A 20,400-nucleotide genomic window follows, 5' to 3' on the forward strand; every position below is an offset into this window, starting at 1 on the left:
TTCAGTAATCACACTACAGTTACTAACATTGCCCCGACACGCGTTACTTCGTTACTTTTATAAAATCAGTCATAATCACACTGACAGACAAGAGGGGTTTCCGCCGCAGGTTTATATGTACGTAATCTGCGCGACTTGCGCGTCCACATCTCCACGTGCAGTGCTGCATAAACATGGCTGAGTCAGCGATAACTTTCGAGGGGTGGAGGTATGCCCATTATTTTGAGTTCGTCCGAAGAATAGACAGGAATGTGACGGTGAGGTGCAAACTGTGTCCAGGCCAGAAGCTGTTATCCACTGCTGCAAACACCACGTCAAAGCTCAACAAACACCTGCAAAGAACACATGCTAAGGTGAAGCTAATAGCTAAGGACCCCCGAACCCAGAGTGAGGATGTTGTGAGTGCGCCGCCGCCGACTCCGAAGCAGCACAAATTAGAATTTGGAGGACCGGTAACCAAAGCAGAGATGGACAGGCTTGTAGCATCCTTCATAGTAGAGGTAATGTTTCCCATTTGCACAGTGGAATCACCATCGCATCGTTCAGAGATATACTGCGCAAAATACAGATAGCAGGAGACAGAGGACAGCCATGGTCAGAGCTATCTGGATCAGTCTTATGCGACAATGGAAACTGAACTAAAGAGAACATTTGAAACTTTAGCAGTCTGCGTGATCTGCCTGTAGGGAGGGGCGGGCCGGCCCTGCGAGTAAAGTAACGAGTAAAATAACGAGTAAAGTAACGAGTTACTTTATGTAGAGAGTAACGAAGTAGTGTAATATATTACTTTTTTTTAAAGTAATATGTAATATGTAATATATTACTTTTTTTTAGTAACGACCCCATCTCTGGTCATTGTATACCCAAAATGTTAATAATATCCCACTTTTATATTGTGTTAGCTGTAATTTAGCCCCTCAATAGTGTTTTATTTGTCAGATAATTTACGTATTTTTTCTCACGGTCAACTTCTATATCTTCACTCTTTTAGTTCTGTTTTATCTGCTATTTTCAGATGCTTATATTGTATAATTGTTTACTTTCCACACTTTTTTATTTCTAATTACGTGCAGTACTTGTTTTACATGCTGCTGGGATAAATAAAGTGTTTCTTATGTCATGTTATCTGTAATAACTGACCTGGGAGCAGCTGGCGATGGTGCTGGTGGGCAGCCCGATGGACGGAGCCCAGCCGACGTCTCTCACCCAATCACTGTGAGCCTCCAGCTTCTGGTCCTCCTTCCACTGACCGTCCTCCTCTCTGCAGAGAGCAAAGTACACACATCCTTTCCTCAAGTAGAAGTACAGATACTCGTGTTTAAAAATACTCTGGTAAAAGTAGAAGTACTGACTAAACTTTGAACTTTGAGGGCTTTGAAATGTACTTCAGTAAAAAGTACCCATAACTAGCAGCTGTTTTAAAGAGTACCTGACCTCCCTTTATATTAATAGAACAATAATGTCATTGTTAGCTAATGAATGTTTAAGGGCAACATGACAACGTTCTCATTGGTCCCTCTTCTTTAGAGAAGACCAGGAAAAAAACTGTAACAACATTTGAAGTTGGTCCTGGTTGAAGTGATACAAATAAATATGATGTGGGAACCGAAACACACATTGTGATATCAGCAGAATTTTTCATTTTTTTTTCTTTCATTTAATCGTTTATTTGAAGAGGGACAGTGCACATTGATGAACATTTAAAACAAATAATGCTTTAAAAACGTAAACATGCCGGATTTTAGCTTTGAGCTAGTTTCCATCCGTAGTCCCTCACATACAACATTTAAGAACCTGACATTTATATACATAGCAAAATAAATACATGATATGCAGAAAGAGCATGAGCGGCATATAAACATTTACCACATGGCAGTACATGAATGTTGCTGTTTCTCGACTTGAATTTTGTGAAGCAACCTTGGCTCCTTTATATACAGCATGTAGGAGTTCAATATGGATAAAACATTTTTAAACTTGTATTATTTTAACAACATTTCTTGTTAACAGTTGTTAAAAAACTCTAAAAAAACAAACTGCATGACTACATTAACCTAATACAAATATTCATGGGGTTTATAATGACACAGAAAGCACAACATATAATTTCATGATTATTTTTTATTGCAGATAACAAAAAGCATTGTTAGTAAAAAAGCAGTGATATACTGTAATGCCATGCGTCTGTGAATATAGTTTAAATCAATGTATAGTTTGGTTATATTGAAGAGATATGAGGAACTTATCCTTTTCTGTTTGGCTCAGAAACTATTGCTGTAGACGTGACAGTCTGCAAAATGTATTTTATCCAATTAAAAAAAGATATTCTATATTTAGAATCTTTTAAGTGCTTTACCTTGAGGATAGTTGTCAGATGACTTGTCAGATACTTTATTTGTTTGTTGTTGCTGAATCCGAACTAACCGAAGTCACACAACAACAGAAAAACAAACTAACCGAAACCACTTGTTTTTCCCACCAAATAGTTAAAATACTTTGATTAAAAATCCTAAAATGACGTCTTCACCTTCTACCTCATTTGCCAAACATTTAGATTCTATGAATTTAGGTTAAAATATTTTCATTTAACAAAATGCGTCCTACATTACTGGAAACTGTTCTGTTGCTGAACTTGAAGCTGCATCAGAAACATCAAGAAGCAATACAAGCTCTATTCTGTTCATACACTTAACCAGTGGCGACTCATCATTAGGGGCAGGTCCCACCTACTGTCAGCAGAAATTAATTAAAATATTAATTCCAAAAATATGTATGAAATATATGTTAAAATATATTTAAAGATCATGTTTAGTCGTCTGATTCGTCTGTAGGCCTACATTGCTGTTTTAGTCTGTGTTCTTCTGATTAGTGTCCACAGTGTGCCTATGGAGCCGTGTTGAGCGATGTGGGGAAAGCCCCGATCTAGCCCCTCTCTCTGCTGTCAAAATGAATGGGTGCTGTAAAAACTACACTGCGTATATGCTCAGAGTCTTTTTGTATTCAATGTGTGCGGCAAAAACATAATCACAAGTGGGGATGAGTGCTGGCATCCCCATCAAAACGTAATCTCATAATTCAGAGCTGATTGGCTGAAAGTATGTGTGCCGCGAAAAGTGTAGTTGTGAAGAGGAGACAAGAGAGAGCAGCGTAGAGCGATTCAAATCAGTAACACGGAAAGAAAATGAATGAAGTTGACATCTACTTCAGCTTTGGTAAGTTCATGTTATGTCATATCTTTTGATGATCTTCTGTGTTTTGCCTATAGGCTATTGCTCTGCTGGATCGATTGATATTGTGTCCTCGGCGATGAGTGTCTGTGTTTTCCTTATATTTACAGTCTATGGTGTTTTAATGCTGAAGCATTACAGTTGTTGTTGTTGTTATTGTTAAGTATCGCTTTGTGATGGTGCCCTTTACTGCATGTGTTAAGGTGCATTACAATATGACATCCCTACGCTGTGTACGTAAATGTATGCGCTCACAGTGTTGCTCCGTGCTCTTCATTCAAGGCTTCCGACAGTATGTAATGTGACACTCCCCCCCCTCTCCATGGATAGCCTACAGCTATTTGTTGACGTGTTTAAAAAAGCACCAGAAGCTTATATATAAACATCTCAGTTGTTCGTGCCCCACCACTTTTGTACATATGAAAACGCCACTGCACTTAAATAGCGCTCATCACTAAAAGCTAATAACTAAAACTACTTTAAAGGTAGGATAGGTAAGTTTGAGAAACCGGCTCGAGATCGCTAGAATTTGAAAATACACAGCCGGAGAAAATCTGCCACTTCCTTACAGAGCCCCTCCTCCAACACACACAAACGTGCACATGACCAATGAGGGCACGAGATAAGTTTGTGCACAGATGGAAGGCTGACAGGCAGGTAGGCCATCCAGTTATTTTAGCCGGGCCGGCTCAGATGATTGGTCGTGCTTTTTACAGTACTACGGCTTCCACAGATGACATTTTTTATGGATTTTTTGTCAAAGCACTTCAGATATTCATTGCTATCGGGATGTTAAGAGCATTCCATGGAATATAACAAAAAGTGTATCTCGAGCCGGTTTCTCAAACTTACATAACCCACCTTTAAGATATAATAACATATTGAAGTTTGGTTCCTCTTCTCTTGGTTTACACTCCTTTCCCTTTTGTGGCTGCCGGCCCAGCCTTCTTCTTCTGGGCTCCTGTAAGTGATCAGTTCAAAAGAAATGTAATTATATTGTTAATGTGAGATTCATGATGCAGCAAGAGACATAAAAAACACAACTAAATACTCTCCAATGTCTAATATTTGTCACTGATGTTGATGAAACAAGAGACATCTTTACCCTGAGGTCTTCCTCCAGTCAAGGGTTACACTGGATTCCTTTTTCTCTGAGCCATCTGCTCCAGCTCCAGCTCCAGCTCCAGCTCCACCAGCTCCAGCTCCACCTCCTGCTCCACCTCCTGCTCCACCTCCTGCTCCAACTCCAGCTGCACCATCAGCTGCACCATCAGCTGCACCATCAGCTTCACCTCCGGCTTCACCTCCAGCTCCACCTCCAGCTTCACCTCCAGCTTCCCCATCCGCTCCACCAGCTCCACCTCCTGCTCCACCTCCGGCTTCACCTCCCGCTTCACCTCCCGCATCCCCCCGATCAGATCCACCTCCACAGGTTTGTGATCACTGACAGTCTTAGTCTGGGACAGAAAATATCATTAAATAGTGTCAGTAATTCACCTCATGCTTTGCCTGCTCTGGGGGGTTTCCACATTGCCTTATTTTGTGTTTGTTCTTCCGGTTAGAGTATGTGCGCTATTACTTGGAAAAGGGTTGCGAGCTTCATCAACATTTGTTTAACAAAGAAACAGTGTTTAAAGCTTTTGAATGACTGTTATTAAGTTGTAACACTTTTTCGGGTAAGAAACTAACCATTTAGATAACCATTATGTGATTTGTTTATCCAAACAACTCATATTTGGGAATTTAAAAGATGTTTCCAGCTGTGAGCAGCTGCTGGCTATTTGACAGCTTAATAAAAGTCAACAGTGTTTTTAAAATGACTCTCACTGCCAGAACTGTAGACACAAGTTTGCACTGCAAGTCTAACTGTAGGATATTAAATAATAGTCCAAAATTATGCGAGCCACCAATTTGTCAATAGGTAGCTAGATAGCTGACATTATCTTGTTAGATATATAGCTAACATAAACTAGCTAGCTAAGTGAGATAGAGAGCAAATGTTTCAGAGGTTGTAAACTTTTGCTAGTAAGCCAGTTTGAAAGATAGCTAATGTTCGTTTGGCCAGCTTGTTAGGTAGATAGCTAACGTTATCTAATCTTTGTCCACCCTTCTGGCAGTTTTTATAAAACTATCCTAATGTGCTTTAGTATGCTGTCCAACCAGTCGGTGGGCTTCGGTAGTGTAGCTGTTAATAATCCCAAATAAAATGTATTGTTTACGATGCTGCTAGTGCTAAACCGGAAAAATGTAAATATATGCATTTAAACCGGTAATGGGTTGGGCTGTGTCACTTCAGCAGGTTTCAGTGTTACAGTAGGGGAGAGTGGGGGGTAACATCTCATCGTACCAACGATACCAATCCCCTAAACATGAGTCTCACTTGTTCTTGTGTCAAGTTCAACTCTTTCTTGAAGTTGTAGGCTTTGGCTGAGTCGGGGACGATGGCAATGCTCTCTCCGTAAACCACGATCCTGTTGTTTGGAAATGCAGCACAATTCATTTTTTTTTAACAAACACAAAAAATGCTTGGATTAAACTGTAACAATGAAATGTGTATTACCTGTCGTAGGTGTTTTGTGTTATGCTACTAGTCGTGGTGTCGACATCATCGACTATCAGCCAACGAAAAGGAGCCCAGGAGATGCGGAGCTTTTCCTTCTTCTTCTTGGAGAGATACTGTCCATCGGCATTAAAGTCTCCCAAAATCATAATGTTCTGCAGAAGAAAGAACACAAGCAAATTCAGAATGGAAAAACACATTTTGTTCATTTGTTTTTACTTTATTCATACTGTAGGTATTCAAAGCTTAAACAAAGTGTGCTTACATGAGAAACATAATTAAACAAAACTATTAAATCTCTCAAAAACCTACTTAATATCGTGATAAACTCAAAATGATTAATGTTAAATGTAAAGATTTTACCACATTGTTTTTCTCTCAAACCCATCAATAATATTTTAAACACTTACATCCTTCTTCCATTTTTCCCTCACATCTTTAACCACTTCATGCAGAGCGTTCAGCTCCGCCTCTGCGGCACTTGGTTTGGTGTGGACCGGGATCAACACCAGATTCTGCACAGCTGGAGGCAAACACACACACACACACACACACACACACACACACACACACACACACACACACACACACACACATACACGCCGTTATCGCAACCTAAGTATAATTTAAAAAAAAGTATTTATGTTTAAACAGTCCATATATGTCTTTCCTAAAGTTAGGACCTCACAATATAGAAAGGTCCTCACAACTTAGGTTGCCTTCACACCTAATAGTCCGCTTCTCTGATAAAGTCAAAGTCAACTTTATTGTCAATCTTCCAGTTTGTGTGTACAGACAGAGAGATCGAAATACCATTTATCAATACACAATCAATGACACATTTGTACATGTGCACAAATTAAGACCTACATAAAAACACAACAATCAATATATACAAAATAAAAGTCACTTCAATATTTTGAGAATGTGCGTTAGAGCAAGATTGGTGCGCATCAGACGACAGATTTTCTGAAGGTTCGGTTTGCGTTCACACGGACAAAACTCAAACGGACTATAAACTTTAAACACAAGTCATGTGCACGGAAATGCTGTTTAACCATTGGTCAGACATTAAGGGGGTAAAAACGCAAACCCCGGCAATTTCTACCGTAGCCTCCGCCATGGAGCATCTGCAGGTTATTTTCATGCTGCTGTTAATCTGGAGATCATCAGACTCTAGCGGCCCACATATGATTATACAATCAGACAACGCGCGTTAAGAAATATTATAACACATATAATGATTAAATGAAACACACCTTTGAGGACCTACATAAACAGACCATTGTTGCCTAACCGTTAACCCCTATTTTAACTAAAGAAGTGCTTTAACATTCTGTAGTCCATTGAACAGGGTTCCCGCGGGGTCTTAAAAAGTCTTAAATTTGATAATCTGAATTTAAGGCCTTAAAAAGGTCTTAAATATGACCAAAAAAAATAAGAAAGGTCTTAAATATGATTTAGAAGGTCTTAAAAATGATCGGATTTGAAAGGTACTTCTGTGTTGCGATAGCGTCTAAATGTGTTTTGGGGGAAATGTCCGGGCTGCAAAGTAACCAGTACGGTAATAGCCTTTCAGTAACCCCCAACAATTTGTATTGAAACAAATGAACATGGAACCAGTATACACTAACTTTGTTTCCCCCGGCCCCTTATCGGAGAACACCCAGCTAGTAACCTAGCAACCAAGCTTCAGCTAGCGGCAGTCAGAAACTCATGTATCTTCGAATAAATATGGGTGTAGGTGCCATAATGCTACTTAGCCCAAGTTCATTATTTGTATTATTATTTGTTTACATCACTTTTATTTGTTTGTTGAGCACTTCCGGTAATTGTCACATGGGTGTGGTTTGTGTATTTAAGTCACCTGTTTCATGTCGAGTGCGGATGACAGAGGGTGAGCTTGTGCTGTCATTTTTTCTGTTGACCGTTTTGTCCATGTTATGATTTTGTTTATTAAATATCCCAAAAACTATCTTGCTTCACTATGGACTTTCTCTTCGAAAACGCGTCACAGTTTATAGCCAAGTTTAGCCTCTCGGCGACTCAAACGCAACTGGGGATTGAGCCGCCACATTAAGTCAACAGAAAAAACGGTGATTCGCATCAGAGACTGAACTGGACGGACCGGCCGGCTTCCTAAGCTTACGGATCGCTTGGACGCTTCGGATAACGGACTTAACATTCTGTACCTTTGGAACCTTCGGACCGTTTTTCCCAAATCGATATGGATTGGAGTAGCCACGAGGACTCACTGATGGACACTCATTGACTGCAGCGCACAACAAGCTGAAAGCGGTAGGCACGATTATATCCTTTCTTGTGTATTTTTGCTGGACACAGTTTGGGAAGCGTGACCGTTTGTCCATTGGGGACTTTGGCTTTTGTTGTGCGCTTGTTGTGCCGTTAGCGGCGGTTGTGTGTGCTTGTTATGCCGTGAGCGGCGGAAAGTTTTCGAATTGTTTGTTTTGCTGTGGCGGGCGGGCCGCGCTGGTTTAAGTTTCATACCAGTGAACACTGTCGTGTTACTTTAAATGCTAAGGCACCACACATATTGCATCAAATATGAGTGACACAAACGATGGAATGGAAAAAAGGACTGTCAAGCTTACTAGTAAAGCCTTGGCTTGCAAAATCGAACAACTGCAAAAAGAATGTCAGTCAAACGTGCAGAAGATTAAAGGACGCACACAGGAAATCAAACATCTAATGAAAAATGATGAAAATGCAAAGGATGTTAAACTCAAACTGGACAAATTAATTCATCAATATGAAAATGCAAAAACAGCACATGAATCAGTTATTATGTTGCTTTCCGAAGACGACCTGGAAATACAAAATAACTGGTTTCAACAAATAACAAAACATAACAATGATGTTATGGAGGATGTACAACAATGGCTCTTGGAAACTGGGAGGAGGCCCTTTCTGCAAACAGGTCATGTGACTGCCAATGAACCAATCGCTGCAAACACAGATATTCCTCTCATTCTACGAGGCACCTGCCAATGTAAAGGAGCAATTTGAACACACTGAGGCTCAGCAGGACGTTCTCTTTCCCCGTCAAACATGAAGGCTACATCATGCACACAAGATGATATACAACCTGGTGACAGCATATCAAACATTGGTAGCACAAAAAGCAGGCAAAGCTCAAGATCAAGAGTTTCCAGCACCGCATCTGCACACATAAAAGCTGAGGCCGAAGTGGCAGCCATGAAAGTACTCCAAAAACTCCTAAAGGACAAACATGTCCTGGAAGCACAAGAGCAGGAATTGAGGAGGAAAAAGCAGGAATTGAGGAGGAAGGAAAAAGGAGCAAATGGAATTAGAAGGAAACATTGCTGCCACCATTGCAAAAATGAAAGTGTTAGCAGCCCCCAGGGGATCAGCTAATTGTTCTATATCATCCAATGGCATGCAGTCATATTTTGAAACGGGACAAAGGGAAATACAGTTTGTAACATTAAAACAACCAATCATAACCACCACAGACAGAGCTGTCACTAACATTGATACAGCTCCCCTAACACCCAATGCAGGCATCAGGAATCTAGATGAACATCTACGTGTAACATCTCCAGATCCAGTAACTGCCACAAGCAACAGTGACAAGTGCAATATATTTTCAGTCATGGAAAAACAAAATGAAATAACCGCTTTATTAATCCAGCAACAGTGTCTATCATCCATGCCCAAGAAAGACATTCCAGTGTTTAATGGTGACCCACTTCAGTACCAAACATTTGTGAGATCTTTCGAATTCAATATTGAAAGCAAAAACAATAACCCCAGAGGACTGCCTCTACTACCTGGAGCAATATACAACAGGACTGCCCAGAGACCTTGTACGGAGTTGCCAACATATGGCCTCAGACAGTGGATTCAGCAAGGCCAAATGGTTACTACAACAGAACTTTGGCAATGAACATAAAATTGCTACAGCATACATGGAAAGAGCTCTTTCATGGTCATTAATAAGGGCTGAGGACACAAGGGCTCTACAGGCATACACGGTCTACCTTAGAGGATGTTGCAATGCGATGGAAGATGTCAACTACATGTTTGAGCTCAACATTCCAGCAAACATGCTAGCCATTTTAAAGAAACTTCCATATAGGCTGAGGGATTTATGGAGAACTGTAGCATGTGACATCCAGGAAAAACACCACCAAAGAGCTGCCTTCAAGGATATTGTGGAATTCCTTGAAAGGCAAGTAAAAATTGCTACAGATCCCATATTTGGGGACATTAAAGACCCCCCTCCCGTAAGCAAAGACATGAGAAGGCCACAGCCTCATCCAAGTGGAAGCATCTTTGCAACCAACGTGAAGGTTACAGAAATAAATATGACAGAAAGCACTGTAGAAAACTGTTTTGTATTGTAGATGTGAACATGCTCTGGAGATGTGTCCACAGTTAGGAAGGAGGACACATCATGAAAAAATCACATTTCTTAAAGAAAATGGTCCTTTGTTTGGCTGCCTGTGTAAAGGACACATAAGTAGAGACTGCAGGAAACGAATGAGGTGCAACATATGCAATCTAAATCATCCCAGAATGTTGCACATCTACCAACAAAGGAAGGAAATGGAAAACGAGCAGGAGGAAATGGAAGAAGCATCGGCAAACACTGCTGAAGCCTCAATTCAGACAGGTGGCCTTACTGGGGCCGGTGAGAGATGGTTGCAAACTCTCCATAGTACCAGTCCAAGTTAAAGCCCAAAAGGGGAACACAACAGTGCATACCTATGCATTTCTTGACCCAGGCAGCACTGCTTCGTTTTGCACATTAGGCCTTATGAACAAACTTAACCTCCAAGGAAGAAGGTCAAACATTCTGCTGAGAACTATGGGTCAAAGGAAGGTCGTTGTGAAACCAGCATTGTGTCAGGCCTAGAGGTTGCTGGACTGCATAACAGCAACTTTTGTGATCTCCCCGGCATATACACTTAGAAGACTATGCCCGTGCACAAAGGAAACATTCCAAGTCAAACCGACATCAATCAATGGTTGCATTTGAGGGATGTTTGTCTACCTGAAATTGACGCTGAAATTGAGTTGCTGATTGGTTCAGATGTTCCAAAAGCCCTTGAACCAATTGATGTAATCAGGAGTGTGGGGGATGGACCTTATGCCGTAAAAACCATGCTCGGATGGACAGTTAGTGGACCATTAGGAGGATGTCCTGATGATACTCGGGACAAAACTTCATTAAGTGTAAACATGGCCGAAGCGCTGGTCTTATCTGCTTTCAGCGGGAGAGGAGATGGACACTGAAAAGGCAGAAAAGAAGGGTGATAGGAAAGAGAAAGGGGCCCAGAAGAGCAAGAGATTATCCGTGCTCCCATTGACAGTGAAGACAGTGAGCCTGAGCAAGAGAAAGGGTGGAGAAATAGAGGAGGAACAAAGAATGAGGTGAGGAAGGAAGCTAAATTGATGAAGGAACATAAGAAGAGAAGGAAGAGGAAGCTAAAGAGAGAGGGCAGCTTGAAAAAACAAATTGCCAGTCAACGGCTGAAGGTACACGGATTAATGAGCCAAATGTCAAACCTGAAATATGAACTTTCACAAGAAGAAGAAGCGTATAAGGCTCTTGAAATCCAGATGAACACTCAAAAAGCACCAGGAATGGAAGCAGAAAAACATGTTATCAAAGAGGAAACTACAAGATATTAAATTGCAAGCGAAACCAACGAGGAAGAAGAATAAGACAAGTTTACACTTCCGGCTGCCATCTTAGTTTGGAACAAGTCAAATTTGAGAGACGTTTGAAACTCCTCCTTTTCTTTTTTTTTTTTTTTTCCAGCTTTAATGAAATGTTTGTGCGAATATGGAAATGTGTCAACATATAGAAGCCAACGATTAAAGAGTCTAAAAAGCCACAGAGGAAAAGAGGTGATTGCGATCCCCTCGGATGGAGAACATGGTGGGCAAACAAGAAGAAAAGAGACTCGTACGTATGCTTCGGATCAAGACCAAGACTGGTTTCTGAGCAGACCAATTAACGAAGTTAGCCTTCTTCAGGAGGCAGAGGACTTTTCCAAGTCTAAACGGACTATTTTTTGTCTTTTATTTTATTTTTTGTCTCCTGCCCCCTGCACACACACCAAACCACATTTTTTACTGCTACTTGATTAGTGAGATGTTAAAGCTCACTTTTCCAAAAGACTGCCAATTTATGAACTCTGAACAAAAATAATTCAAGAAGAGATCTATGGACGTAATATTGTGTTGTATTGTCAATTTATTATAGTGTAATTATAATTTTGTGAAATGATAATTAGGGGCCGGTATTGTAGGTGCCATTAATGCTACTTAGCCCAAGTTCATTATTTGTATTATTATTTGTTTACATCACTTTTATTTGTTTGTTGAGCACTTCCGGTTAATTGTCACATGGGTTGTGGTTTGTGTATTTAAGTCACCTGTTTCATGTCGAGTGCGGATGACAGAGGGTGAGCTTGTGCTGTCATTTTTCTGTTGACCGTTTTGTCCATGTTATGATTTTGTTTATTAAATATCCCAAAAACTATCTTGCTTCACTATGGACTTTTCTCTTCGAACAACGCGTCACAGTTTATAGCCAAGTTTAGCCTCTCGGCGACTCAAACGCAACTGGGGATTGAGCCGCCACAATGGGGAAGTGTAAGTTACAACCGTTATTGGTTGGAAAACTTCGAATTTAGTGCTTGGTTGAACCAGGGGAGGGGAACGTGTTTGAAGCCCGCTGCTGCACCTTTTGCAAATAAATTAGCGTTTGTTTGGCTAATGTAGCGTTAGCTAGTGCAGCGTTAGCTAGTGCAGCAGCTCCCGCAACAACACCGGGGGACCCTCCGGGCAACGTTTGGGTCTTCGACGTCAACCTAAAAGCGGAGGTGCTGTAGACGCTAAATACCGTAGTGAACACCAATCATACAACAGCAACGATGAAAGATTGTAGCCAAGGCAGCAGAGCTCTGAATATAGCTCTGTCACTCTCTCTCTCTCTCTCTCTCTCTCTCTCTCTCTCTCTCTCACACACACACACACACACACACACACACACACACACACACACACACACTAGGGCTGCTCGATTATGGCAAATATCATAATCACGATTATTTTGGTCAATAATTGATATCCACGATTATTAAATACGATTATTAATCGACTTTGAAAACATCCATTTATTGAACTTTAAAACAAATAATAATTTGAACAGTATCTTTTTAACTGTTGATTACCCTGAACGTATAATTCAACTGCAAACCAATACAAAATAAATTAAATAAATGATACATTTAAATAATAATTCAAAAATAATAAATACCAATAAACAAGATCAACAATATTTTGGAGCGCACTTCCACAAGCTACTAACATATACAAATATGATAAATAAAAATAAATTAGACTAAAATTAATTAGATCAAATATGTTGTAGTGCATGTCACAACCTAGCAAAGCAAAATAATCGATTATGTTTGTTTCGTAGTTGCGATTAAAATACGATTAATTGCCACAACACACCACACACACACACACACCACACACACAGAGACACACACACATACACACTTTTTGTCTAACACGCTAACACAGTTCTGTACTGTTATGCTGTTTATGTTCAGTCATTGTTCTTATGTTGAACATGAATACATTTACTTTGTAAGTAATTATGGGACGTATTTCTTCTTTCATAGCAATTTCCTTCATACTTTCTTGCCCGTGAAATAGGTCTTAAATTCTATTCAAAGTGGTCTTAAAAGGTCTTAAAAAGTCTTAAATTTGAGTTGGCGAAACCTGCAGGAACCCTGATTGAAGGTCTGTACCAAAATAGAGAAGAGGCCAAAATGTCCTCATAATCCATAAAGGACACAAACCCAAATTGATCCTCACAATGAAAGTCTAAAAAACTAAAACACACACACACACACACACAAATACCTGTGTTTGGAAAATGTAGAAGGACAGCGAAAGGCTTTCTGGTGAGCACAAGCATTTCCTCTGTACTGGTAGGAGTCTTCTATCTCCACTTCGTCCTTTCCTAAAACACAAGCCACAAACATGTACTGTATTATAAAGCTTATAAACACACATGTTAGTGTTTTGTTTGTTTATTAATGTATTTGTGTTAGATAGTGAGATAGCTCATAAACCACTGGAAGTTTTTCAGTAAAGCCTTGTAGGAAATGCATGTAGAGTTTGGCCCAACGGCACAATGTGTTGATTTGTAAAGCCTATGATGTTCTGGGTCTTAGCTACCGGACCATAGCAAACAAATGTATGTGTCACAGATTACTGGTTTCAAAAATAAACATTACTGATTTTTTGTCTTTGATATTCCACACAGTTTTCATTAATAATTATCCAATTGAATGTGGCTGTTACCAATTTAAGACATATTTTTATTTCCTGTGAGACATAACGTATAGCTCAATTGGTAGATTGATGTGTACTGAGGCTTGGTCTGACTCCAGTTCGAAGACCATTTGCCGTGTGTCACATCATCTCCATTTTCAGGTCTGTCTCTACAATAAAGGCACTGGTGCCCAAAAAGGTATTTTAACCACATACAGGATTGTCTGTACTTGTGTTTCTGACCTGTAGAAGTAGACAAACTTCTCCTGTCTACCCTCCGGTCCCAGACGTTCACTGCACAGCATGCCGTACGGATTACTTCTGTTATCTCTGGCCAGCAAAACAGAAACAACTGGAACTGAACATCTCTCACAATCATCAATCATTGTTTGTATCATTTGAAGATGCCCCATAAGATTTAATTACCAACACTTGTTTTTAAGCAAAAGTGAAAAGAGGTGCTGCAGCACAGGCAGTGTGAGATAAATAAATTTCTGTACATTAAAGGGCCCATGTCATGGCCATTTCCACTGATCATAATTACATTGTTGAGGTATACTAAAATAGATTTATACTGTGCAATTTTCCAAACTCACATTGGTTTCGCATACAGCATCTCTGTCAAGCATGTGTATTCAGCAGTATTCACTTTCTCCACTAAACGACTCGTTGGAGCTCTTGCCCCCCCCTCCCTGTGAGCCTAGTGTGCTCCGATTGGTCAGCTCGGCCACTCTGTTCTGATTAGTCAACCACCAGAGAGGCTCCGCCCGCTTTTTTCGGGGAACATCAGTGTAATGGTACAGCTGATATTTTATACTAACTAACCGAACTGAACCTACAACTGTTGTTATAGAAGAGTGTGACGGCCCCAGGGCCTTTGTGCAGGTGTGTTGCAGGGCTTACAGTGGGGTGGAGCTGAAGAGGGTAATCAGCGCGATCACGGACACCTCCGTAGCCGGTGCTATTAATCCCAGCTGCCCGGAGTCTCTCTCCAAAGCGGCTGCAGAAGGACGAACTGAGCGACCCTCTCCCCTCGACCACCTATCTCTGCATTTACCACAATAAATGTGCCGTGGTTTTGTAAACTCGTGTATGTCTCCTTGCCTTTCCGTTGTGGCCTACGAGCCGGTCATAACAAAGAGTAAGTTATTTTTACCTGTAATTAACTACTACTGTTTGATGAGAAATCAAATCATGGTTTGCTAATATATGAATTCAGGGAAGAAAGGATAGGCCTACTAAGTATTTCCATTAAACTTTATTTTTAGAAATGTACAAAATGAACATAAATATACATATATACACACGGTATATCATCCATTCCTCCTCGCATCTTGCCTGCGCACAGCCGGTGCGGTGCGGTGCCTTTTAGCACGAGGCCTCAGTAGTAGTAGAAGTCCCGTCCCCGTCATGGTCATGGATGTCCGCCAGGATCTGGCTGGACGAAATCAAATGCAAATCACAAAATATTAGAGAAACTTAGTTGTTTTAGATTCGTTAGTAGTAGTTGTGTAATGAACAGCTTGCCTGCTAATATGCTAACCTAGCTTTGTTTACCTTGGTAGCTAACACGATATGAACGTTAGCTTGGAGGAAAGGCAACTATAATGCAGTGTAATAAAATTACTATGAACAAAAGCTAGTGGTTCATATTAGGCTAGCAATAACGTGTTTATAATTGCAATCGTATACGGGTATTCTGCTACCATACAATGTAACTTGCATGAATACATTGTTTTGCGCTAGCATACAGCTAGCCTCGTTAGCTACATGCAGTATATGTACTGTCACAATGTACGGTAAATCACCCGGACTATACTGTATGAGTATTCCGTGTGTGTGACTGCAGACATTCTCCTGCCATGACAAACATGTAAGGCCATCTGCTGACATAGCAACGTAGCATCACAAAAATGTTTTTCCGACCAAATCTAGCTCTAGCTCCGTGTGTTAGATCGGTTGCATACACGCTACGCCGCGACTGACCGCACGGCAAATCACCCGGAGTATACTGTCAATAGGTATTTTGTGTGTGAATGCAGACATTCTCCTGCTATGAGATACATGTATGCAAGGCCATCTGCTGATATTAGAGTTGATATATGGAAACTCTAGCAACTTAGTTAGCACAGTTAGCACTGTGTCAATGGCTTAGCAGTCCAACACAGTTTACACATTTAAAGAGTCTTGTTTGATAAATACACAAATAACAATGCAAACTTACAGGTTGTATACCCGGATCTTCCCCTGCTCCAAACGGTCCAAACAAGCTGTGCATATCCGGCCTCAAACTGGGCAATGTTTTGGAAGCTTTCCTCTGTGAAATGCCGGTTCTTCGAACCTCTGGAGGAGGAACACGCCGCTGCTGGTGTGGCCATAGCTCTTCGGGATTGGTCCATTTCGTTCCGGGTACCGCATGACATCAGGCGGTACCCGGAAGAATCAAATGGGCAGTGACGTATCTCCAACGAGGCGTTTTGGGGAGGTATTTTCTGTGTTAGAGTTTTACTCGCTACAGGGTGTACTTTGAGGGGTTTGACTCTGCACACCGTTTACATGCATAAAAACCTTCATAACACACAAGGGGACGGGTAATAACCGGAAAAGCATGACATGGGAGCTTTAAAGCATGTAAACATGTCACATGACCATAAATACACATTTTGAACCTGAACCTGCAGAATAGGGCCCCTTTAAATGAATGTGCATGCTTCTATGTGTGGAGAACTCACCCATATGCATTAAGGTGTTTGAGGAGCAGTTTCATGGCATCACCACCTGTCTTATCCGTCACCTCCACCAGCACCACCACGCTGTACTGAGACATGATCTGCAAAACACAACCACAGAGAAAAGAAAGCATAGAACTAAAAGCACTTTTTACATTTTATAAATGTTTTCAATGCATAAAAAACAGCTCCTTTCCTTTAATTTTCTCACCATGTACAAAAACATTAACTGAAATATTACACTGAACAAACTTGTGTGGTTCAGCACGGTGAGTTACCTTAATGATAATTTCCCGTACGTCCTCCTTGTTGACCTTTTTCCATCCCAGTCTCTTCACATTGAAGGCAGCGATCTTCATTTTGACTAAAAATGTAAATCAAATGAATTTCATAGATTTAAACCGATACACCCAACATATTATCAAGGCCAGTGGTGGACAGTAACTAAGAACATTTACTAAAGTGCTGTACTCAATTACAAGGTACTTAACAAGAGTATACTGTATGTCCAATTAAAGAAACTCTATTATATTACTCTTCATCCAATACCTGCCACATTTCCTTACTTTTTCTCTATTGGGTTTCCATTTATGGGAGAAATAATCTCTGTCGTTAACAAATGTTTATGATACTTACATGTTTGGTTCAGCAGGATAATCTGCACATATTAACACCACTTTAAGATTTTTGAAGAGTAAATGCAATTGCCTTAACACAAGTAATCCGTACGACATGGAGTGCAGGGAACCTCTGGGAAGTAAAAAGGATATCAAAGTAAAAGTCAACTTTATTGTCAATCTTTCTGTTTGTGTGTACACATGCTTTGAAGCACTACAGTATCCTGTTGAAGGAACGGTGATAATATAATACACAAGGGAAAACAAGGTGAATTTAGCGATCCCAGCGAAAATGGCCAAGACACACATTGAGAAAAGAAAACAAATGTTATTAAGGGCTGTAAATATCATAAGCCTACGTCTAAAATGGACAACATTGTTAGGAGATTTAACCTCTTGAGGCCTGGGCCCTAACCCTCGAAAATGACATGCCCAGAAGGAATGAGTATATCTTCACAACTAAAAGGGGTATATGAATAACCTTTTTTATCAAAGCAATGATACACCTGTGAGTTGGCTGTAGAAGTGTCTGAATCAATTTAGATGTTGCTGTGTCCGAGTAAATTCAGGGTCAGGGTTCAGGGGTGAACCCTAACCCTGACCCTGACCCTAACCCTGGGGGCAATAGGGCTCAAGAGGTTAAACTATGCAGCGATTCTGCACTGCGGTCACTTCAGCCGTCTCTCGCTCTTCATCCCCTGCTATATTTGATGAGCGATACAAATATTTGTTACCATAAGTTCTTAATAAAACTGTCACTGTTAGACTCAGTACTAGTTTGACTGCTACCAGAAATAAAATGAAGTATTTACTGTGTACTTTGTGAGTAATCCTCTGTCAAACTCCCCTCCATGGTACATAATGCATGTTTTCCTGCTATCTTTGATGAGTGATAAAAATACAATTTTACAATTAGTTGTTATTGAAATTGATACTGCTGGACTCAGTTGTAGTACAGCTAATACCAACAATACAATGAAGTACCTTTACTGTGTACTTTTTGAGAAATACTCTGTCAAAGTCCCCTCCTTAGTACAAAATGCATGTTTTCCTGTTATATTTGATGAGTGATAAAAAATCAAATGTTACGATTCGTTGTTAATGAAATTGATACTGCTGGACTCAGTTGTAGTACGCCTACTAGTACCAACAATACAATTAAGTACTTCTAGTGTGTTAGACATCCTCTGTCAATGTCCCCTCCTGAGTACAAGAATGTATGTTGTTCTGCTATGTTTAATTATATTAAAATACCTTTCTTCCTGAGACTGATATTGTTGGACAGAGTCTTTTAAGAGGATATGGTAGACATGATGTCAGCACTACTTCCAGTCAGTACTCCGGCAGCAGCTTTTACCCCATGGAAAGTCTTTAGAGACTGGCCTGGATAGCTGGTCTATCCTTCAGCACAGTGACACACACTAGCCGCTTTCACACCAAGTACTTTGCCGCACTTAGTGCCGGCACTTAGTGCCCCGGCACTTAGTACCCCAGGTACTAAGTACCAATCACGTTCACACCGGAATAAGTTCCCTGAGGGAAGATTACTCAAATGAGCCGCTGACGTCACTTCGTCTTCTTCTGCTTTGGGTTTACTGGTTTAACTTCACGGCGTATACTGCCACCCGGAGTCCCCGGGGACTGGCTTCAGTAGAAGCTGCTGGGACTCCCAGCAGCTTCTACTGAAGCCTTCCGAGTAAATCGCCAGAACGCCGACACCTCCTCATCTCCACCGCTCCCATGTTTTTTTTTGTGTTGCCATAAGTTATTCTCTCTCCGTTGGTGCGCGGGGCTAATGCTAATGCTAATAATGCTAATGCGACAAATACAATGGCGGCTTCACAAAACTTTTCAGAGTTTTGCGGGGCGTGGTTTGCAATTCACCCAGCCAATAGAAATTGGTACTTTTTTGGTACTTTTTTGGTACCACCTCTCTAGCAGGCAGTAAAAATGGGGGTAAACGTTCCCGGCACTAAGTACTGTTTTTGGTGTGAACGCAACATAAGGGGTACTAATGGAACTAAACGGGAAAAGTACGGGGAAAAGTACTCCGGTGTGAACGCGCCTACTGTCACTCTTGTTGGCCTCTTATGATGGAGCTGTCATTTAAAATATGATTATTTCTCTGCTCCTAGTTCATTCCTCGCAGATTCTTCCATCAGTCCCAGTTATTGCATGTCAGTCAATGGGGCTTCAAAAAATGTGTCCAAATCAACTACATGTATTTTTTGTGAATGAAGGCCAGAGATAAATTATAGATTGTATCATTATTTTGAAATGTTTTCCTCCTTGTGTCATGTCTGATCCTACTTCCTGTGTTTGCCTTCCTGTCTTTAGTTTCCCTGGGCTGCGTCTCACTTCGGTTATTTTCATTTCCTCGCTCTTCGGTCTCGGTATCACCGGAAGTTGATTTGTCTGCCCCATCTTGAGTAGCGTCCCAATGGCCTTATTTGTGCCGGAGGACCGAGGATCGAGGAGCGAGGAGCGATAATGGAGGAGCGATAATCGAGGAACCACCAGACCATCCTCCGGTGAAATCCTCAGATACTCTCCCCGCCCCCTTACTGTGTATCGCTCACTGATTGGACGATGCAGCGCATGCACTGATCTGATGCTTCTTGACATGAGAGCAGTTTCCCAGCGGAGTGAAGAAAACACATGAAACTCACGGGACTCACTCCTCAGTTTATACTGTGTTTTGTTTCAATGCATGCATCATTCAGTTACAAATATGTGATATATCTGAAAAACAAAGTGGTCAAAAATGATTTTATTCATTTATTGGAAACATTTTCATGATCGCTTTTTTCGTTTTACATTTTCATTGATTGTCATTTCCATTCAGTCAGTCATTAAGTGCTATTTAACATGTAATGTGCTACATATCCACACAAACAAAAAAGTGTGCAATCCAATGAATG

At 40.7% G+C, this 20,400-nt stretch overlaps 2 protein-coding genes across 2 annotated transcripts in view; both read right to left on the reverse strand.

Moving 5' to 3' along the window:
- The window catches only part of LOC117486466, a 197,271-nt gene that overhangs the window by 153,517 nt on the left and 23,354 nt on the right, over positions 1–20,400 (reverse strand). The gene's annotated exons all lie outside the window — the stretch shown is intronic.
- LOC117486503 (deoxyribonuclease-1-like 1) lies at positions 2,102–16,963 on the reverse strand. The gene is made up of 8 exons (XM_034134975.1): positions 16,866–16,963; positions 14,377–14,463; positions 13,720–13,818; positions 6,198–6,310; positions 5,788–5,942; positions 5,608–5,698; positions 4,333–4,684; positions 2,102–4,188 (listed from the first exon to the last, which is right to left on the reverse strand). Exons 3-7 carry the CDS (start codon positions 13,772–13,774, stop codon positions 4,358–4,360), a joined length of 741 nt encoding a protein of 246 aa, XP_033990866.1. The 5' UTR covers positions 13,775–13,818; positions 14,377–14,463; positions 16,866–16,963; the 3' UTR covers positions 2,102–4,188; positions 4,333–4,357.

This window comes from Trematomus bernacchii, unplaced genomic scaffold (genome assembly GCF_902827165.1).
Source record: "Trematomus bernacchii unplaced genomic scaffold, fTreBer1.1, whole genome shotgun sequence".
NCBI lineage: Eukaryota > Metazoa > Chordata > Actinopteri > Perciformes > Nototheniidae > Trematomus > Trematomus bernacchii.